Source organism: Pocillopora verrucosa, chromosome 6 (assembly GCF_036669915.1).
Source record: "Pocillopora verrucosa isolate sample1 chromosome 6, ASM3666991v2, whole genome shotgun sequence".
Taxonomy (NCBI): domain Eukaryota; kingdom Metazoa; phylum Cnidaria; class Anthozoa; order Scleractinia; family Pocilloporidae; genus Pocillopora; species Pocillopora verrucosa.
This window is the reverse complement of record NC_089317.1, coordinates 13,542,525-13,566,119: the sequence shown is the minus strand read 5'-3', so window position 1 is coordinate 13,566,119 and position 23,595 is coordinate 13,542,525. Positions and strand designations below refer to the sequence as shown.

Here is a 23,595-nt window from a genome sequence, read left to right as displayed (position 1 = left end):
CGGTCACCCTTTCGTGATTTCCCTTCCTTGGCATGCCTCGATAATTCGGATGGAACACGACACCGTTGCGAGCCTCTTCGCCATCCAATGCCCAAAGAGGAGCGACGGGCTGGGCAGATAGTCATGTCCGAAATATTGGAAGGCAACGTGAATATCGATGCCCGTGCCCGTGCTAAAATGAGATCGACTTCCGATTCAACATCATTCACGCCCACAGCCTGTTTGTGTGCTGAGATGTCTTTCTCACATAAGCGCAGGGGGACTATAAGAGAAGCTTTTCCTGCAACTCGACTTCGCTTATCTTGGGAGCAGCATCCCCCAACTAGGAGCAATTGATTTCCATTTGGTACGCTCACCTCTTAAAAAAATCGACGGCCAAACGAAAACACCATTTTAGTTTGCTTTGGAAAATTTATGGCGCGACGCTCATTATATGGTTAGAAACTGTGCCTAATCTAATTTATTTTTTTAGCGCTGAGCATTTTAGAAAGCTACTCCCAATTTAATTTTTCCACTCCCGCACCTGTCTATCCTGCAAGCCGTCACAATTTACAAAATAGGATAACACATTTTTTTACGTCGTTAAAAATTAATGCAGTGAAATTTCCTCTATGCTGTAGTAACATACCTAATTCATTTAGCAGTCTAGGGTGACGCATGAGTGGTATCGCGCTTAAAAAATGCAAACAACGGTAATTTTAAATTCTGGATTTAAAAAATAGTCCCGGAAATAAAAAATAGGGGATAAGAAGGAAAGAAAATAAGAGCGTATTGGTAACCGAGCCTCCTTTCGAGTGACATGTTATTGCGTGACACCATCGCAAAAAACGAACGTCAGTGATTCATTTCATCTGTCAGGATGCTCTGGCTCGTTCTATAAAAAACAAACTTCCATTCTTATTGTGAGAGGAAGACTTGTAAATGTGAGTGTTCCAAGCTGAAATATGGTTATAACTGTCCAGCAATGCGACGTTTCCGGCAGGAACCTTCGTGAGATGTTTTCACTTTGATTTGGTATACACCGCCTGTAGTGCTGTACTATCGAAGCTGTTGTCAAGTCTCTTTATAACAAGATTAAGGCAAGAAACTAATCTTAGAAAGGTGTTTTTCGCCAGGTGAGCTTAAGAAATCCAGTTTACAATCTAGTATAGGTTAAAGCGATAAGATTTTGTTGGAATTATGGCTTCGATAATAAAAAGCCTAATTGGATTATCTGCGGTTGTTTACGTGGCGGCATTGCGATTTGCACGAAATAGACCGGGCTACTTCTTCGCAGTAATTAAGAGCCCCAAATTAATTTTTATATCCATGGAAAGAACATTCTTTCCACTTTGTAAAAATGCTCATCTCAAGTGATTCCGAGTTATACCAGGTTGGGAAAAATTTTTATTGAAAAACTGCTCCAAAATGTAATTTTTAATCAATCAAATTTTGGCTATTTTCAAATATTCGCCAATAATTCATAGTTATGTCAACAAGCCCGTTATTAGATTCAAATCATTTTTAATACCTCGTATACAAAAAGGTAAAATTCAGAAAGACTTGCTTTCTTTTGCGCTTTTGAGGAATAAAGGTTTTGTTGCCCTACTCGTCGACTTCATTTCGGCCATTTTATGGCGGTTGGGGCTCGATACAGTGTTTGGTGATTTTCTAGAAAATAAAAACAGCTCTGAACAAAAAATTATACCACGTTTATAGACTTACCCTAAGGTATCTCTGAGCGAAATATGAGGATAGTGATTTTTCCGATCATGTGCCACCTCCCACGCGGTGATAAAAAAAATTCGCTCTTAATTGCTTTTCTCCTCTGTTTAGTCGCTTCGTTCCTCCACTTCCTTTTTAACCTAAGATTAACCTGAGATTTACTCCGACTGAACCTTTTCGCAAACTTTCTCTTGTTCCTTATAGCTTCTCTCTATGCTCTTGTCATGTAGGGAACATATTGTGCTCTAGTTTTAATTTTTTCCATGGTACCAGTTAAGGGGATTTTCTGTAGCATTAATGGATGGCTCCTTCTTGTACTGAGAAACCTCTGTCTCGCAAATATCCTGTTCTGACTTTTGCTCTTGTACTGATGTAATTTAAACATCTCCAAAGAGACTTGACATTGCAATTGGCTTATCCTTAACTGATTCAGAGTCCTTAGTTTCCAGTCTTATTTTCTTAGCAGGACTGGGGAGAGGTCATCATAGCATTCATCAGGTAGAGTTGGAAGTGCTGGATGCTCTGGAGTAGCCTCTGACTGGGATACTTCTGCTTCATTAGCCTTGACAGCAGCTTTTGAATTGGCAGAACTAAAAGCAAAAACTGCTTTCACAATTAGTTCATGATATGCATCTAATATATCTTTATCACTTAGGAGGGGTGTTGATTTGAAGCATGGGTCAAGAAGTGTTGCCACTGTCAAATCTTTCTTGGTATATGTGTCCTGATATCTTTTTGAGAAATCATACACAACTTCTTTTTTCTTTCCTGCTCTATCAATGCAGAGTCATCATCCTTCTCCCTCATTAACTCACCATTTGGTGCTGCAGAGGTAGAATCATTGACAAGGTTGGCACACTTTCCTCACACAGTGCCGTTGTTGCAATTTTAAGTGGTGTTAAAACTACAACCAATTCTTCAGCAGATGCAAGATCTCTTTCAGACAATGAAGGAATATCTTTTTCCCTTTTACGGAGTTTCCTAAACGTCAGATCTACATAAATAGCAGGTTGCTGCTCAGGCTACCTACTTATCATGTCCAGTGCTGAATTCCACCTTGTCGCAACATCTACCAGCGGATTATGTTCTGGTAATTGCAAAAGCCTCTGCTTCTCTTTGAGAATTTCAGCTGCAACAAGACTTCTGTGAAAATAACCCACAACTCGTCTCATTCTGGCAAGGAGATGACTCACAGCGGTAATTTTCAAAGCTTTTCCACAAGCTAGGTTCAAGGTATGAGCTAAACAGCCTACATGTAAAGAAGTTCCTAATTCTCATGCTGCCACTGTCATTTTTGAAGCATTGTCAGTTACAGTAGGTGGACTAGGAGGAAGATTCCACTCTGTCACTGCTTCTCTTAAGACATTGACCATGTTAACACCAGTGTGGCTTTCTGGCAGGGACCTTGTCTAGAAGAAGAGATAAGGATAACATTTGAGTGTTCACAGTGACAGAAAAATATTTACCATTCAGTATTTATGCATGTCATATGACCACAATGGCTTGCTGGTGAATATCGCCTTCCCCAGGTCACTTCAGATCTACAGATAGTTTGTATTCTAAGAGCTAAACTCAATTAAAATTTCATGAGGAAAATAAAGTTGTTTTGTTGCCATGAAAATAAACTCCAAATTAATGATGATTTTAGATATATGAAATTCATATATTTGCACTGCGGTGAAGAGATGAAATTAAGAGGTCCTTGCAGCTAAGAACACTACTGAAACGAGTAGTTGAAAATAGGACCTGAAAAAAATTTTCAGGCCCGTACGGGATTTGAACCCACGACCTCTGCGATACCAGTGCAGCGCTTTACCAACTGAGCTAACAAGCCAACTGGGAGCTGGTCAATGTGTTAGTTCCAAATAAACCATCCAAATAATGAATGATGATTTTAGATATATGGAATTCATATATTTGCACTGCGGTGAAGAGATGAAATTAAGAGCTCCTTGCAGCTAAGAACACTAATGAAACGAGTAGTTGAAAATAGGACCTGAAAGTTGGCTTGTTAGCTCAGTTGGTAGAGCGCTGCACCGGTATCGCAGAGGTCACGGGTTCAAATCCCGTACGGGCCTGAATTTTTTTCAGGTCCTATTTTCAACTACTCGTTTCAGTAGTGTTCTTAGCTGCGAGGATCTCTTAATTTCAAACTCAAAATTATTCAACCACTAGGTGAAATGCACATAACCCTCTCTGCAATAATAATTTTTCGGAAAAAAGGACAAAATCCTTTCAAACACTTTGCTGAAATGACCGATCATTGGAAATAATATTATTTCACTGGGTTTCAATTTAATGGAAAGTTCATACCTGTAGGACGTTACTTTGCAACTTCCAATCCTTGTCAATATAGTTGCAAGTGACTGTCAAATACAATTCAGTGGCATGACTTGTCCAGCCATCTGTCGCTAAAGCCAGAGCAGCGGCCTCAGCAAGTTCACTTTTCAGTTCAGTTTTCTTTTGTTCGTAGAGTTCCAGCAGTGCCTTATCTGAGAAGTGCTGTCTGGAAGGTATTGTATACCTAGGCTCAAGAACATGAACTAGGTTCTGAGATCCTGAATTTTGTACAACACTGAATGAGCATAGATCTTTGAAAACAAGTCACAGAATTGGACCAGAAATTGCGTCTGCTCTGCTTGAATTTTGTGGCAGTCTGGCAGCAAGTAAGGTTAAAAGAGCCTGCTAGCCTGAATGATTACTTTGCTGTTTAGAAGCTGTCTGAGCATTCTGAGGATGTTGACTCTACGGCGTGCTGTGTTTTCTTCGCACGTGATCAGTTAGGTTTGTTGTATTTCTGCTATATTTCAATATCATTTGGCCAGGGCACAACTTGCATGCAGCTCTGGTCTTATCCACAAGGCTGTTTTCCATCTCTCTCTGGCCTTCAATGTGTTCTGTCCAACAGGTGGTAAGTTTATCAATGTCAACAAAGTATTTATGTGTGTTGGGCCGATTCTTGCATGTAACATACCTTTACAGAGATAATATTACATACTGTATTTTAATTTTGATTGAAGAAAGGATTTGTGTTCATTTCCATGTGATGAGAACTAAAAGTTCAGCTAACATAGTTGTTGATATTACAGGCAACCTCTTTCTTCTTGCATTATTTTTTTATATCTTCATTCTCTATTATTATATCAGCCTCTTGGAATATTCTTTTAACATGGATTCGTTTTGCTTCCGAAAAATAGCCTATGTAATCTCTTGGTGGGAAGATTGTGTGTTATTTATTGATGTTTCCAATTAAGGATGTGGTGGAGAGTTATGCAGTGCAAAACAGGGGAATGACCACAAGTTAGGGTTGTTTTGAAACAAACACAAAGGTGGAGGTACACATGAAAAGGCAGATTGATGGTAAAGAAGTAGACATGTAAAGAATTATCTGTAAAATCTGAAAAGTTCGGAGACGAATGATTCCAAAATTTCTACCTTGAAATGTTCTGGTATATTATTGGTGTAAATGTGCCTTATGGTTAGTGGTTTTACATGAAATTAACAGGTTGTATCTATGATCTTTAACAAATAAATCATGGAGAGAGGTTCCCTCTGAATTTTTTTAGCCAATTGCCATGAATTCAAATGAAAACACCGAATTGTCCTGGTTGGAACACTGGTGTATTAGTGTTCCAATCAGGATAAAACCTTTGACGCATTTGTCTCAAAGAGACATTTGGAGATTCATACATACCAAATATGTGTTCCTGTGGCAGAGAAATAAATCTTATGGCAGTAATTTCGATACCGTTGAAGTTCCTAGAATATGGGTAGCCAGGATAGAAATCAAGAAGAATGAATGAAGAATGCCATACCACCATGTGATCTTCCATTGTTATTGGTCATTCTGTCATCATTCTTAAACAATTTGTAATTATTTAAAGCATACATGTTGCCATCATCATAGTTGCTGAATCTTGTCTTTGAGAAAATATTGACATTGGTATTTAAGTTGTTCATATCATAAATAGTTGTTCATATCATGTAATTAGGAGATATGCATAAATCTAAATTGGCATTTCTCCATAACCGGTGCATTTCTCTCTGTACATCAGTGTTGACGGCTATTTTGTCTTCACAAAGATCTGTTATGTATAAACCTTCTATAGTTGTTATTCTACTCAAACCCATAGTGTGAATATGAGGTAACGTTCTGTTTGTTTAAAAATCTACATCTTTCTTTCAGGTTTAATCAATGTCCACCTTGGCCAATGCCTTCTACCAAGAGATGTCTATTCTCGTATCTTTCTTTTTACCTATATCTGCCTTGTCAAATGGTACCCATGTGATGCCTGATTTTTTACTTATAAGATGCAAATGAACTAATTTAATTACATCATCAGCCCCATTCGTTAAACCATCACCTGTTCTTACATTCATGGGAATGTCTGTCCCCTCACCCTCTGCAAGATTTAAAACTGTGTACAATTGACTGGTTTTATTTGGCTGATTATATGGAAATCGTTTCAATCTATTCTCCAGCCGCATTGAATTGTCATGTGCTTTGATTGAGTACTTTGCTCCAGACATGATGCAATAAACTTTTTTGTTAAATGCATTTACTTTGGTAAAGAACACTGTATTCAGAATTATCTATGTCTTTGAATATGTTACCATCCATAACAGGTCTGAGTTGGAAGAGATCACGAATGGCAATAATACACTGTACTTACTTCACTAAATGGCAATGAACTGCCTTTAAAACAATGGATTAAGGATTGACAATTTCAATCCTGCATGCCTCAGGGCATGGAGAGCTAATATGGACATACAATTTGTTTTAGATGTTTATGTTTGTGCTGTTTATATTGTAAATTACATGTACATATCAAACGCTCAAAAAGGAATAAGTGAACTCTTGTGACAGGCTTGTGCTAAGGCAAGAAAAGGAAGTTTTACTATTAAACAGCAAGTCTGAGATATTGGAAACAAGTTTATAGATAATGATGAATGAGTGCCCATGAAACTGTTTATCTTGTTTTACAAATTCCAATGAAGGAGTCGTCTTGGCAAGTGGTTTCCACAAATACCTCGTTACCCAGTAAGAATAGAATTTGTAAAGCCATTAAATGATTGGGAAGATACATATGGTGGTGGTGGTTTGATTAAAAGATACACTAAATGTCCACCAAGTCTTGAGAACGACACTCTAGCAAACTGGGCTGCTTAGTATGACTGTGAAAAACAACTCACATTAGATCATTAAATGAACTCGATAGTGATAATATTCCACGGAGGACAATGTTAATGGCATAAATGATGATGAATAAAAAATAAAAGAAATTGAACACCAAAAAAGAACAGAAAAGGAACAAAAGATATAATTTTTAGAAGTGTATGGTTTAATGAGGGGATTGATTCGGGGAAACATTTTCCTGAGCTTATTATGCTCTTTACTGCTTGTAGAGATGAAGGTCTCATAGATAATTTCTCTTCTTTAAAGAGTACTACTCTCTATTTTTGCTCCTAAGATACAACAACAAATGAGTTAGTACCTGAAATGCAACGATTATTTCAAAGATATACAAAAATATATTTATAGCATGGAGGACACTGAGGAACAATATGATTTGGTAATGTTATTTTTTCGGGTTAGAAGAGTTCAAAGACGGAGCACACGCGAGATGGCACGTCCCACAACGCGGATTGTATTAATATGAGCCATAGTAATACACACAACCGCTGTACACCAGGCGGGCTTATAGAATCATTCCAAAAGCTGAACAGTCGATATAAAAGATCTCGATCACTATAACACCTTTCCTGAAGACTTGTTGCACAGGATAACAGAATAACTCTCTTATAATCAAAACAGAACAATAGTAAATGCTCATAAGTCTCAAATTCAGTGTCCCTAGAACTTAACACCAGTAATCTTGTTAGCTAACAATCTGTCAACAGCAACAACAACAGATTTGGGAGAGTAGGATGATTGACGCAGCATAGGACTTGTGGAGGTAGGAGCTGTCTTCAATTAAGCTGAGTCATCAGGCGGATGTGAGCTTGGTTCAGGAGAGATAATTGGTCTGGGATCAGGATCAACTGTGGTTGCTGTCTCCAGGGATGGAACTCCAGATTTGTCTAGCTTAGACCCGGGATTGTTCTACAGAACATCATTCACGTGCCGCCCTCAAACTTGCCTGTTCCAAGTGAACTTGGCAAGAGTGTGATTAGGGGTGTTGTAACACAGTTCTAGGTTGCCACTTTTGCCTTTACAAGTGGTCACACAAGAATTGTCACCAACAGCAATTTTTCAGAACTTAGCATGCTTGTCATGGTGCATCATCACCTTTTCTTGCTGACAGGAAACACGAGTGGCGAGGTCTGGTCTCACCAGAGAGAGGGATGTGCACAGGTCTCTTTGTAGGAAAAGCTTAGCTGGGGAGGACCCAGTTGTGGCATGTTGAGTGCTTCTGTAAGACAAGAGGAAGTTCTGAATTTTCTGCTGCAGTGTGCAGGCTGGCTCAGATGCTGAGGATTCCAAAGAGTGCTTGAAGATTTGCACTAACCGCTCTGCTAGACTGTTTGAAGATGGATGATACAGGGAAACCAGTGGTGGTCTTCAAGGGACCAATCACTTCTGGCTGCTTTTAATGAGCATCAACTGTAATGAGGTAGTGGTTAGACTGATGGGTGGAAAAGTCTAAGTGTATGCACTGCCATGGAGCTGTAGGACATGACTGAGGGAAAAGTGGTGCTGCTAATGGAGCCTTCTGGCTCTGAAATGCTGTTTGCACTTGTGTGCTCTCTCCTTGGTATTTCTGTCTATTCCAGGCCACCATACATGACTGCAGGCTGCTACCTTCATGCGTGCAACTCCTGGGTGCACCTTGTTTAGCTCACTTAAAATCTGCTCCTGTAGGGAGGGAGGTATGGTTCACAGGCCTCACATTAGGCAGCCTTGGTCGACAGAGAGCTCATCCTTACGAAGTAAGAATCGCTTGAGCTCAGGAGTGGTGCAGAAGTGGGTAGGCCAAACATTTTGGGTCATTGCTGGATTCCGGACAGTTTGGCGTGCAGTTTCCAAGACAGAGAAGTGTGTTTGCTAACTTGCACCATTGACACCTGGAAGATTTGGCCTTGATGCTGGCATCCTTCCTGTATTGCGGTGGTAATCTGGACAAAGCATGGGAGGTGGCCACTTCAGTAGAAGGCTTGAATTCAATTTCACACTGGTATGATGAGAGGAGGAGGAACCAATGCTGAAGGCGCGCTGCTGCCAGAACGAGTGTGGTAGTGTCATCTTTAGCAATGGTTTGTGACCAGTTCGAAGGGCGAACGTTTGCCCAGACAGGTACATGTAGTACTTGGTCATGCCAGAAAATGATGGCTAGGCCTCCCTTCTCTATTTGACTTTAATTCTTTTTGGCTGAATTCAAGGATCTTGAGGGATATGCGATGGGTCTGTATTCTCCCTTGGGGAAGCATTGAAGCATGACAGCTCCTATGCCATATTGGCTTGTGTCACTTTCAAGAATCACTGCAAGGCTTGGATTGTCATGCACCACGAAATGTGAGGAAGAGAGGGATGCCTTTGCTTTGTCAAAGGCCTATTCATGACTTGAGGCACCACGGGAACTCCTGATCTTTCTGAAGGAGCTGGTTGAGTGGCTGGAGAATTGAGCTCAGATTGCGGATGTTGATAATTCTGTGGAGGGCTCTAAGTTGGGTGGAGTTTTCAGGGCATGGTGTTTTCTTGATGGCTTCAATCCTTTCCTCTGTTGGGGAGATCCCTTCAGCAGATATGACACAACACATAAAGGTTACTGGCTGCTTCATAAACTTGCTCTTGTTGAGATGAAGTTGCGAATCAGAACTGATTAAGCAACAGGGTTCAGATTCTGAATGTGCTGTTCATAATCCTGTCTCGTGATCAGAGTGTCATCTAGAATGGCTGCAACATGCTCAAGACCTTGAAGAATGATGCTCATTGTCCGCTGAAAAATTGCCGGGGATGATGCAATACCAAAAGGTAGCCTTGTAGTCCAATACAGACCAAAATGTGTATTGATGGTTACAAACTGCTGACTGTCAGGTTCTAATGGGAGCTTTTGATGAGCATTCTTTAAATCAAGCTTGATGAATCGTTTTCCTCCTTGCAGCTTGACAAAGACATTGTCAGGCAGGGGAATTGGATACTGAGGAATATTGAGTTGGGGGTTGATAGTAACAGCAAAGTCTCCACACAACCGCGTTGTGCCATCAGCCTTCGGGACATGAACCATAAGGGTTGCCCACTAGCTAAATTGGACCTTTTCCATAATACCATTGGATTCAAGTTGGTGATATTCGGCCTCATTTGCTTCCTGGAGAGCATAAGGTACTTGGCTTTCTTGCAAAACTTTGGTTCAGCACCAGGTTTCTTCTCCAATTTGGCTGTGATTCCTCCAGTGTGACACTGGATTGTGGTGTGCAATTGTGTCTTTACATCATGTGGGAGGTCTGCTCCTGAGACACGGATACTGCATATTGGCTTCCAATCCAGTTTGATACGCGAGAGCCAATTTCTTCCAAAAAGGGATGGTCGCAAGCCTTTAACCACAAGGAGTGGCACAGTGACATTGTGATTTTGGTACTTGAATTGGACAAGGAACTGACCAAAACTTGGACGCAGTGCCTCGTATAGGCTTGCAGACAGGTATTGGAGGGTTGAAGTGGAATCTCCTTGGAATGCCTGTTGTAAGTCTCCTGGGATATAATTGACACTCCAGCGCCTACGTCTAATTCCATTAGGAGAAGGATTCTGTTTAGTTCAATAGGTACTTCAATGCCATTGTTCTTTGTACTAATAATTTGATAATTTAATACTTATATAGCACAATATATGTATGGATATGATCTAACACGCTTTAACACAACTGAAATAAAATAAGTAAACCTTACAACTAAAAACAAAACATAAATTTGTGTCTGCAGATCTCGCCATCATCGAAATTACTATCTCAAAATAACCTTATCTAATACTTGCCATTTGAAAACTAATATAAAATACTTTGAAAAGCAAAATATTGATTATAAAATTATTAATAATATGATAGTATGATATGATAGCCAATGTAGCTCATGCAATACTGGCATGATGTGACAATAACGCAAATAGTTGGTATAAGTCTAGCAGCCACGTTCTGTACTCTCTGTAACTTGTCGATTTGAATTTTAGGGAGACCATAAATATACTTTCAGATCCTTCATATGTTATGCAGGTGATAATATGCTGCATTACACATTTTGGTAATGCGGGTATCCAGTTTCAAGTGTGTGTCCAGCCAAACCCCGAGATTCTTTGCAGTACTTACCGGGACAACCTTAGAATAACCAATGGACAATTCACTAGCACTCACTTTACCAAGCTGATGACGCGTCCCAATAACCATGAATTCAGTTTTATCGTCATTCAGTTTCAGTTGGTCTGTTAACATCCATATCCTGATGTCGTGAATAAATCTCTCCATTATTTTCATAGCATCTTGTTCCATTAAAGAATTGTCAGGTTTAAACGATAGATACAGCATATGCATGTACTGACGGCAAATGACGTTTGAGCACTTCAAATAGCTTACTAATGTACATGGTGAGCAATAACGGTCCCAGACAACTAGCTTGTGGGATACCGAGGGGGGAATGAAGGCTATCAGAGAGCCCTTCATCAACAAACACATGCAGAGAACACCCAGACAGATATGACATTAGCCACTTAAGGGTGTTACCAGTGATGCCCAAAGCTTAACAAAATATCATGGTCCAACAAAATGTCATGGTCCATGTTGTCAAATGCAACACTCAAATCAAAAAGGACCAGCAGCGTCACATTTTGATGATTGATGTTGATGCAGACATCATTCAAGACTATTAAAAGCACTGTCTCTGTGCTGTGGTCTTTTTTTTTTGTAAGCTTTTTTCATTGAATCAATTTCACTGTGAATTCCATCAACCTTTGTCATCAAAAACTTAGCAATTTCATTTGCGAGTTTATTTTTATCCAGGCGATCAGGGAATGACAGTTTATTCTCTGCTGTAAGAAGCTTCTTTGAACTTTCTTTGATCCTCGCTGTTTTCTTCCATGAATTGCGTGTAAAACTGAAGTCTTGCTTTATTCATTTATTTTTGAGAACTCTGTGGAAGTTGTGTTTTTCGGTTTAAACTTTTTCTGGATGTCCTTGCTGCGAAGGCCACAGACGAAACAATCACTTAGTGCTTCATTTAGATGTGTGCAGAAGTTGCAGTTAAAAGCGAGGTGTTTGAGTTTGGCGGCAAAAGTGGAGATTCTCTCTCCTTTCGGTTGGATGCAATTTTGAAATCAGGATCGTTCAGTGATAACAAGTTTTTTCATAGTAGAGTGGCCTTTGAGAACGGTTGCAAGATCACTATTTACTCTCTTGGACAAGTACTTGCCTTTATAAAGTAACATTCCCAGTAGATGCAAGTGACAACTGCAAAGATGTCTTGTTGTGAAATATATTGGCCTGACATAATCCGCAATTTTTATTGAATGGGATTTAGGGGTTACTGAAGGAATGGTTACTAAGATGAGCAACTGGTTTGGGATTAAAATGGATGTTTTAAGAATCTGAAACTTATAACTTAGGGTCTTGTATTTTGTCAGAGAAAGGCTGCTGGAAATTAAATTGAAGCGCATTGGGTGTAAAGGAAACTGACAGTAAATAATAACGACAAAGATTATGCTAGACTTTTTACACAACATGGATAAAGGGGTAAGTTTCTAAAGAAACTGTGGTGCTGCGTCGGTGGGAGAGTATAACAGGTAATTTAGTGTAAACAACTGGGTTGAAAACGTAAATTAACCACCGTAAAGGGTAAAAAAGCTGACGTTTCGAGCGTTTTCAACCCAGTTGTTTACACTAAATTACCTGTTCTTACACAACAATTTGTTTATTGGTATTTTAAAAAATTTAACTGTACTGGATATTACAAAGGTAGTAAATCCTAACAAGAAACGTAATTCAGTGACTTATCCTGACTGGGAACCAGATAAACATTTTCTATATTTTCCACCAGGACACTTTAATATACTAAACGGACATGTCGTCGTTGAGTTTTTAAATTTTATCAACTAAAAATACAGCAATTTTATTGCATTGGACATTGACTTGGTGGCTCCCAAAGGAGCCGTTGTTTTTTTTGTTGACGGAGCCCTCTAGGGATAGCAGGCATCATCTAATGCTAGCAGCAACAGCTTCTTCGTGAGGGGAAGTCGCTTCACGATCGGCAGCAGTTTCAGTGTTATTGGACGTTAAATTTCCATTCTTTACGCAAAAGTTAAAAGTATCCTACACAATACTGCCGCAATGACTGCAAAACATCTTAAAAGGACTAAAAGACACAAAGTTGCATAAATTTGCCAACTTTTTCGAGTGAGATTTTCATCCCCTCATGACCGGAATTTCCGAAAATGTTCCGGCAACTTCCGACGATTCCCCGAAGACTTCCGAAGACAACCGAAGATGTCCGAAGATGTTGCGATGAGTTACGAACACTTCCAAAGCTATTTGAAGCTTTTTCGATGGCTTTCGAACGTAATGAAGACGTTTGAATAGCAAAGGAAGTTTATTTTAGACGAGGAGGGAAAATCAGGCTCAAAACGTTTGATAAGTGAAACTGCTGTCCGTGCTAGAGCTAGCCTAGTAAGTTGTAAGTACAAAATGACCTCGACATTGAACCAATGCTGGATGTCTACTGTACATCGTTAATGTCATTGTATTTGTGGTTGCTATATTTAAAATTTTTCAGTACATGATAATGAGTTATCAATGATTAGTTACAGTTTCCATGTCACTGATTCCTATTTGAAGATAGAGGTGCAAGGGTGGCATTCTTAGCCTTATGAAGAACGTCTTTGCTGGGTTTGAAATGATGGCATTTGACGCTACGGAACAGGTTAACCTTTACTGCAATCAATGCCGAAAGCGTGTCTACCGTCATGGAGGAGCGCAACTCAGTTTTTTTCTCTCGTACCACTGAAAATAGCCTCTCATAGTCGGAATTACTTTTCGGAATAACAAGGAGGCCAGTGATAAACTTTCCTAGTAAGGAAATCTCTGCTGTCCTGTAACAGGATTTTTCATATTGAAAATTTCACACCACACCAGGTCCACCCTTCTGTTCACGAATGCTCCACCTTCTAAAACAGTGGATGTTTCTGGTCGTTCACTATCATCAAGAAGCTGGTACTCTAAGAATTCGTTTTCGAGGGAAGCCAACTCGTCTTCCTCCACCAGTCCTTAGAATCTCTCTAAGAGAGCGTAGATATTTGTGACATCTACTTTCGCTCTCTTTGTCACATCTAAAATTACGGCGTAGTTAACCACTATATCATTGTAAGGAAACTTATCTTTGATGTAATTCAAAGCTGTTGTAAAAAAGTCGCGGACCTCTTCATAAAAACGCTGCATTGCTAGCGTCCCTTCAAGGTCTTTACTTTTAATAAACTGTGTAGTTGCGAAACCCTGAGCTGAGCTGATGGTTACTAAGTTGAACACCTGGATTGGTATAGTCTATGTCAAGCAAAGATTCTGCATCACGGATGTATTGGAGTTTAATAAACCTTCCCAATAACTCTCTTGCCAATCAAGTATTTATACATTCGCCATCTTTGTGGATCATTGGCTCCTCACATTCCAACAGGCCTGTAAAAGAGTCAATAATTGGCAACACACTATGTAAGAAAAGCATGTAAACATTGGTCATGGGGTCGTTCAACCTATCCAACAAAAGAGTTACCTTGGATTCTTCCTTGTTCTTTTTTTCAGGTGCACAGGAAGAAAAATATGAATTTAGGGCATCATATTGTCTCAGAATTCGGTCTACATACTGCTATGCTTTAAAATTTTACCGTTTTGACACTACAAAACTCCTGGTATTCTTTCAGTAGATCCTTGTGCTTGGAGCTTTTATCGAAGTGGCAACAAAGGTCGATCACCAGTTGTTCAACATGTATGGATATTGGGAATTGGGAGTTGGGAAACATTTGCTTGAAAAGTGGACCGGCATGATCAGCCGCACTTAGAAGTATGTTGTGCTCAATCAAGAAACTGGTAAACAGCACTTCTGATTTGATCTGCTAAAACCGAAGAGACGAAAATGCTATAAAATACATAATCGTTTTGAAACCCAAACAATCTTGTCAAATTCTGACAACTGCTAATATTATTATGAAGCAGCGAAAATGTAAGCGGTAGATGCCGTTTTATACTTAAAGGGGAAGTACGGTCTAGAAAAAGTTTACCTATATCAAAAGTTTCTGACTTGTTTTTTCATAATTGGCAATTCATTTGAGCTTTAAGTGTATTTGTTGCCAGAAATTACGTTGAAAAAATTGACATTTTGGAATTGAAATCCGCCATCTTTATTATGACGTAGCTATGACGTAGCAATAGTCAAGCGTTGTAATGTCGACTAAGATGGATGAAAACATAGAAAACAGCGGCGAGGAGAGCGATAATGACTCAATTCTCGACTTGGATCTTAATCCAGACGGTGTAATTCGTCCATTCATGTTTGTGTGCAACATAGCTCATCTTCAGGAGAAGAAGAAATTTCTGTTGACAAAGAAACTCAGGAAGAGATACAAGAAGAGACATTTACGCGCTCACGTCTTGGAAATCGCGAATGGTGCTCTTGCGGCAACTGTCAAGAGATGCCAACAGAAAACGAGTGTATATGCTGCCAAGAAATGGATGTACTAGGTGATCGACTCGATCTGGAAGGTAATTAATTCTTCTCAAATAAAATCTTTGTTTCTAAAGTGAAAATTTTTTTTTTTTTTACAAAAGAACGGCGCAGTGCCCGCAATGGATTTATTTCACCCTGCTAACTGAGTGATATGAACTATCACTGAAATTGCAGGCAACAAGCTTCAGTGTATTACAGAGCACGGATCATTTGGACCCGTGTGTTTACTAGCGGACGTCTTGAGAACAGCCCTAGTTGGCATGCACCATGTGAGAAATGACAGACTTGAAGATTATCCGTCAAATGAGTAAGCACCGACAGAATAAATATTTTTCACAAAATTCATGCAAATAAAACGCTTTAGTTGTTTACGAGTTCGTGTGACGCGAACCCTAAGAAACAAATGCAGTGTTGTCAGCCCTTTAAATACAAGTGGTGTTGTAGTCTTTTGTCTGAAGGGTGAACTTCATCGCTATATTTAATTGTAAAGAGCCAGTACACCTCTTCAGTTTGTGCGCTTTGTTTTCCTAATGGAGGTAAATTATGAGTAAATATGGACGTGGACGAGACAAAATTGAAAGAAGGAGTTCTTATGAGAATCATCACATCACTTAATGAGGGAAAATAAGAAAGGGAAACTTGCTACATGTAAACAGAGCCTTAGTCAAACGGCGAGCCTCAGGAAGTCTCCCTTTGTCACACAATGTTAGCTTAAGATATTGATCTCATTACAAATGAGCCCCTGCTTGGCGAAGTAGAATTTGTTCGTTTCAACTGCATTTGTCTGGGTTCTGTACCGAGCATGTATCAATGTCTTTTGTTTTTTCCTAGGAGTATGCGATTGGCAGGTTATAGACAGTTTACTTGGTGGACTTATAACAGACTTGGTAAAGGGAACAGACGCGTGATTCCTTCGTGTGTTGTGGCATCAATAAGACCTAATTACCCAGATGCAGCAAGAAATTATACAGGCTTTAAAGATGCCGAGGACAATGACTCATGGCCGGGATAGTCACGTTTAATTAATAAACTTGTCTTTGTTTTTATTAAACATTCAAGGAGGTCCACGGCGCTATAAGGGTATCGGCTCCAGTTCCAATCATTAAAATACCTTCAACAGTCTGTTCCAAAAATAGAAAACTGACAATGTAAATGCTAGTGCCATTTTAGGCGGACTATTCGATTTTTGTATTTCTTTTTTTTTTTTCACTTGCTTAATTTTTTTCCAAATCTGGATACATGCCGTGCGAGAAGGTCCTCTTTTGGTGGTCGCGATTGAATTTACTTCACGTGGTCAATCACCAATGCGAGCTTCAATTTGTTTTGCTGCTATTACAGTGGTTCTTTTAAATAAAATTAAAGAAAAAAATACAATTCGAGTATGGGAAAGGTAAACATAGCTTTCAGTTTGAAGCAAAGGTCAAATATTCATACCTGAATATTCCGCTTGAAGTCGTCCTTGATAAAGTGATCTGAGCAGACGTAGCAGTTCTCGGGTTTCGGCAGAGCGTCCTCGCGTTTTATTTTTGCCAGCCAAATTTTCTTTAAATTTTCATTTACAGGTAGCTTGTGGAAGCTTACTCCTTTCCCTTTTGTATTTTTGTAAGTATTATGGCAGTTAACCACAAGACAGTTGACCATAGTTAAACCCTCATTAGAAATACTCGTCAGAAAGGTCAATCAAGTCAACCAGGTCAAAGCGATGAACAACAAGGTTTGACTATTGCTACGTCATAGCTGACGTCATGTCCAAGATGGCGTTTTTCTAGTCGCGAAAGTGGTAGATAAGAGCAACTTCAAAGCGCTGTTGTCGTAATTGCAAAGCAAACTGGACAAAACGGCAACTATTTTCGAATTCCTGTGGAAAAGTTCTATTAATAGAAGTAAAATTTTTCTAGACCGTACTTCCCCTTTAAAAATAACAATGCAATGAAGCAAATCCAGTTTTTCCAATATTAATCGAGAATTACACTAAAACTGTTAGATTATTCGCTCTAGATTTCTACGCGGGATAGTTGATACGAGTTGCACCCTCATCAGCTATCACGCGATAGAAATCAAGAGCGAATAATCATAGTGCTCGACCTCATAGTCAAATTGTTAAACAGACCTTTTAGTCCTGCTGTTATCCACCAAAAAAACACTGAATTGTTCAAATTAATGATAAAAGCATGAAACTTTACCACAACACTTATGACCCTAAGACTAACATTTTCTGATATAGGGCCAATCCAAATTAACTTCTGGAGACGAGAACCACGCATGCCAAAAAATTCGCTAACATGGAAACGAGGCCAAGCATAAAAAATCCCCTTAAACGACATTGCTTGGGGAAATTTGCGACAAAAGCTTTCTAACATAACCAATGAGTCATTTTCCTATCCATTTGTATTCATCTTATGCCATCACGTGACTATCTTCTTTGATAATTATCTTAATATTTGGGTACCCTTTGGTTAAATTTCGATGATGAGTGGTGTGTGAAATATAGAAAAAAAATTGTAGGAATACAAAACAACTCTACGATAGAAGTCCCGCTTATGGGTCACAAAACTTTAGTTTTATCATCAGGGCTGAGGAATCGCACAGCTTTAGAGATGTAACACTGTCTTTACTTAATACAGCTATTTTACTTTATTAAGTGCGCTTTCGATTCTTCACTTGAATATTACTAATTGTTTTAAAGCATAATTAGAGAGTACAAGGTTTTACCCTCAGCACAAGATATAAATGCTCTCAAAGAAAAATGAATGCCAGAAGCAGCATGGTCACAGGCAACCTTTTAGAGATTTGTTAGGTATTAGTACCCAGGACTCGACTCTTCTTAAAGATGGCAGCCTCCATGTGTACTTACATCTATTTCAGTTAGGTAGAAAGTATTTCAGATTTCCAATTTTAATATCTATTATTTTCTTAGATTACTGCCATACGAAATGGGTTATTTGATCCTTATCACAAAATGCCATTGTTAAAATTTGATATTTTTTGTAATGTTTTTATACCAGTAGATGAATAGATTAGTTTTTCATTGTATGGAGATTAAAAAAGTAAAATAGGGAATTTCGCCTTTTTAGTTAACCATGGATTGGAAGCGTTGCATCATTTGTCAGAAATCAACAGGAGAGAGCTTGCAGTGCCTTGCAAATTCTAAAAGGAAAAATGCTGGCACTGGTTACGTTTCATTTGTTCATAATGTAGAGGAATTCCAGAGGCTTGGAATAAAAGCGACTGACTGTGAGCCGCCAATAGATGAACAAACACTACTGCAGAACAAAGTCTGCTGGCATAAATCTTGTAGAGATCGTTTTAATAACACTAAGCTACAGCGTGAAAAGAAAAGAAGACTTGATGAAGATTCAGAAGTGGAAAGACACGAGGTAGAAGAAACCATTTCATCGAGTCCGGTTAAAGCGAGACGATCTAGTGTAGGACGTTACAACTCTCAGACACTATGTTTTTTCTGTGACGATTATGATAGTTCCAGTAATCTTCATTGTGCATCAACCCTTAATGTTGACAAGAAAGTCAGAGACTGTGCCGTTCTTCTGAATGACAGAAAACGCATTGCTTAGCTGTCGGCTGGTGACTTAATTGCCATGGAGGCAAAATACCATGTCAAGTGCTTCGTTGGACTTTACAATAGTGCCAGGCCTTTCAAACAACACGATTCAAAACCTGCCGATGATACGTTAATGGACGTTGAGGAGCTTGCATTTGCAGAGCTTATTGTTTATATTGATCAATGTCTAGAAGTTGAAGAGCCTGCAATACTATTGCTTTCAGATTTAGTGAGATATTATACCTCCAAACTACAAGAGCTAGATGTTGAGTATGGCAAAGTTAACGCAACATGGCTTAAGAAGAGAGTGCTAGCACCATTTCCCGACCTTACGGCGCATGTAGAGGGCAGGGAAATTCAACTGGTGTTGCAACATGAAATCGGCGGGATGCCGTCAAAGGTTAAAAAGATGGATTCAGATGCAGTTTATCTGGCTAGAGCAGCAAATATTATAAGGAGAGAGATCCTGAAAATAAAAAACTCCTTCAACGGCACATTTTTACTAGAATGTCAGGAGAATGCTGTTCCTGTCTCCTTGGTATAACATTAGTTGGTATGATAATCAAAGGTCCCACCACTAAGGCCGAACCTTCGGAAAGCCAGGCCTGTCTCTCTATCGCGCAGTTGATCGTAATCAACAGCATTTCAAGACCTCGCAATCGTCCTGAGGCCACTGGCAGCATACATCATATAAGATCAAGAGAGTACCCGCTGCCAATTTGTACTGCTCTGAAAATACATGGAGCGACCAGAGAATGGTCTCTCATTGGTACCTTCTATAACCTAGGAATGTGTATTTCATACGACAGGTTCCTCTCCATGTCTTCCGAAATAACGAACAGTGTAATTGAAAGGTATCTGCATGAAAGAGTTGTATGTCCATCTAAACTCAGAGAGACACTATTCACCACTGCAGTAGTTGATAACATTGATCACAATCTGAGTTCCACCCCCTCTCAGGGTTCGTTTCATGGTACAGCAGTTCCTCTTGTACAGCATCCTTCCAATGATGAAATGGGATCACCAAGAGATATCGACGTCTTTGATCCTAATAAGTCTCCATCACTAAGACCATCTCTCATCTGCCGTCAAGTTACAGCGAAGCTACACCTATGGCAGTACCAGGCGGTGATTCAAATGCACCCGAGGTACCAAAACAATAATTAGTATCCCGCATTTCCCTTTCAAATGAATGTGACCATGATGAAGACGACTGGCTCCGAAATACCCAGGAACTAGTTGCAAAGGAGAAACTTGAACCCAGAGATTTTGTTTCATGGGCGGCATACAGAGCCTCTAAATCTTAACTTTAAGCCTGCGATAATCTCCTTGCTGCCAGTGTTTGTTGAAAACGCAAATTCGTTTGCTATGATAGCGCACAGTATGCGTGTGGTTAAGTCTGCTGTTGAACATGTCAATCCCTCACAGACACCAGTCATCGCATTAGATCAGCCACTGTTTGCCTTAGCAAAGCAAATTCAATGGACCATTGCCGAGTTCAGCGAAGCGAACCTTGTCGTAATGCTTGGGGGATTGTACATAGAGATGGCTTCCTTAAAAATGCTTGGGAAGTGGCTGAGTGGCAGTGGATGGACAGAACTTATGCAATGCTGGAGTAGCAACACAGGGGGTAGCTGAGTCATTCCTGTCGGCCAGCCATGTGACCCGTACACGACGTGCACACCAGGTGACAGCTGCAAGTCTACATATTCTGATGAATAAAGCCTACAGTGAATATCAAGCCAAATCAAGAGAGAATAAGCAAGAGAACATGTTTTCGAAAGAAGAGTGGAAAGATGAAATGACAAAGAAGTCACCGCAGTTTCAGTAGTGGTCTTCAGTGCTAAATCTGGAACTAATCTGTCAGCGCCTTGTCAGAGCCTTCTGAGAAGGTGACTTCCCCATGTACATCAATGTCTTGTGAGAGATAGTGCCATGGATGTTTTTGATGGACTAATTACGCCAGGCGGTTTTCAGTTCACTACAGAGACATGCGTGTCCTTCCATTCATGCATGCAGGTGTGTACAAATATTTCAACAAAGGCTACTTTGTTGTGCACGAGACCACGAAGCTGTTCTCGGCTATAGCCTTTGATCATGCGCACGAGAAGGAAAATGCCAATGTTAAAGGGGAAGGAGGCTCAGTTGGTCTCACGGAGAACCCATCAGCTTTGAGAAGATGGATGGTAGCAGATCTTGAGCTCTCTAGGATGATTCAAGAGTTCGAAGGTAGCAACAATGAAACAGAGGAAAATGACCATCATGAGCAGAAGTCAGGTATCCAGAATGCATTCTGCAAAAACGTACTGAATACGCCATCGTCATTGAAGAACTTGGCAACCCGTTTTTGGAAGGAGGAGGAAACCTGATAGCGATCCATACCAGGGATATCATGGATGATACGGTGATGAAAACCGTTTGCAATGTTACAAAAATTGGTGAGGAACAGTTCACTTTGTTTTTCAGTGAGCGGTTCGTCGAGAGAAGCAAGCCTGTTACACAACCGCTCAAGAAGGATAATCTTCCCACTTTCACGTCCAGGAAAAAAAGACCGTTTCAAAAGAAAGGGCGAAAGTGGAAGTTTTGAAGGAGGACTGTGCTTTATTTTTGCGGCTTTAAATAGCATGTCAACTTCGTGATGGAAACTTGGAAGATTTCTTCAAGTATGAGAACCAACCATGGCGGCCATCACTTTCACAGCTTGGCCAGCTGAGAGGAGGACAGAAGGCAGACTTAGTGAGGTGTTTGCTCAGCACATCAGCACAGATTGCAACTCAAACAGTCGCTGATGCAGTTATTCTTGATGGAGCAGTTGCTGTGCAGATGCTACAACCAAGAATAGCACGCACGTTTGATGAATACTTTAGTATCGTGATCGCCCCTTACATCCTCAAACACTTTGAAACAGCGAGAGGGGTTGACCTAGTCTGGCATGTCTATCAGGATGATTCACTGAAGAGATCATCGCCAGAAAAGAGAGGTTCTGGACAACGGCGTAAAGTATTACCATCAACAAGAATTCCTGCTGACTGGAAAGGCTTTCTGCGAGTTGATGATAATAAAGACGAACTTTTCAAACTCATTGCAAACAAGGTATGTACTTGGTATTATCTACTTCTATAACAGAAGTGGGTCTTTCTTAACTGACTTCAAACACCTTATTATACACGGTTTAATCACAAATATTTGTATCTATTTTATTTGAGGTAGTTACGCTGGTGGTTCCCAAGGGTAAGAGCATCTTCTCTACCTGTGGTGAGGGTGTCATAGCGCGTAATGAAAGAACGGAGATCAGCTTACTTGCGTCTTGCACATATGAAGAGTCAGATACTCGCCTTATGGTCCATGTACTTGATGCAGCCTCAAGAGGACATCGACGAATTAGAATTAGAAGCAATAATAAAGATGTTGTTGTACTTGTTATTTCAGTGGCTGGCACTCTTCCAACAGATGAACTCTGGGTCACCTATGGACCTGGAAAGAATGTACAGAATATCCCTGCACATGCCATAGCAATGTCCCTTGGTCCTGATAAAGCCTCAACCCCACCAATGTTCCATGCACTAACAGGGTGTGATACTGTTTCGTTTTTTGGAGGGCGTGGAAAAAAACGGCTTGGGATGTGTGGAAAGTGTTTCCTCAACTGACACCAGTGCTAAAATTCCTCAAAGCGTCGCCACAAGAGATCGCAGAGGAATGCATGGCTGTGAAAGTAAACCAGGCGCGGCAAAAGCTCTTTTCAAAAAGAGCTAAAAGCTTAGACAGCATCCCTCCCACTATAGCCTCACTTGAGCAGCACGTCAATACCCTAAGCAGTGTTCCAAGGAGGCTACGTATGGGGCTAAACCCTCCTTTGTCAGCCAGGGCTTCCAAGCCCATCAGACTGGGGGTGGCAACAGCTCAACAACTCATGGTCACCATTCTGGACAGCCCTACCGTAAGCAAAGGAATCTTGTCACGAACTCATTCGATGTGGATGCAGAGCCTCATGTAGTAAAGGACGATGCAAGTGCTCAAAGGCTAATTTGACATGCACTGGTTTGTGCAACTGTGGCGCCAACTGCCAACAGCTATGAATATTAATTTACAACGATTTCAGTAGCGACTAGAGTAGATCGACCAAGAATTATGCATTACATCAATCGATTATTGAATTTTAGTTATATAGGAGAACATCTTAGGATTTCAGCTGAAGCACCGTTCAGAGAAGTGTAGCTGAGCAATTTACCACAGGTATCCCAAATATATCAACCAAAGCTTATTTAAAATAGGTGGTAAGTTTTACTACAGTAACCTAAGAGAATGTCAAATCAAGCAAAGATATAAGCGGCATGTTTCTAGGATAAACATGTTTTACCAATCGTGATTCAGAAAATAATGTAAACAGGTATAGTTAACGTTTAACCGCAGGGAACCCAAACATTATGACAAATGTCAAAGAGGATAGTCACGTTATGGCATAAGATGAATACAAATGGATAGAAAATGACTCATTGGTCATGTTTGAAAGCTTTTGTCGCAAATATTCTCAAGCAATGTCGTTTAAGAGGATTTTTTATACGTAACCTCGTTTCCATGTAAGCGAAGTTCTGACATGCGTGGTTCTCGTCTCCAGAAGTTAATTTGGATTGGCTCTATATCAG

General features: G+C 40.0%; 1 protein-coding gene and 2 pseudogenes across 1 annotated transcript; 2 read left to right on the top strand and 1 right to left on the bottom strand.

The window, feature by feature from the left end:
- Positions 1–13,494: 13,494 nt before the first annotated feature.
- On the bottom strand, positions 13,495–14,689 carry LOC136281880 (uncharacterized; annotated as a pseudogene).
- Positions 14,690–15,122: 433 nt separating this feature from the next.
- On the top strand, positions 15,123–16,405 carry LOC131776113 (P2X purinoceptor 7-like). The gene is made up of 4 exons (XM_066168918.1): positions 15,123–15,198; positions 15,246–15,428; positions 15,568–15,700; positions 16,225–16,405. Exons 1-4 carry the CDS (start codon positions 15,123–15,125, stop codon positions 16,403–16,405), a joined length of 573 nt encoding a protein of 190 aa, XP_066025015.1.
- Positions 16,406–21,775: 5,370 nt separating this feature from the next.
- LOC136281879 (uncharacterized) lies at positions 21,776–23,028 on the top strand (annotated as a pseudogene).
- Positions 23,029–23,595: the final 567 nt, after the last annotated feature.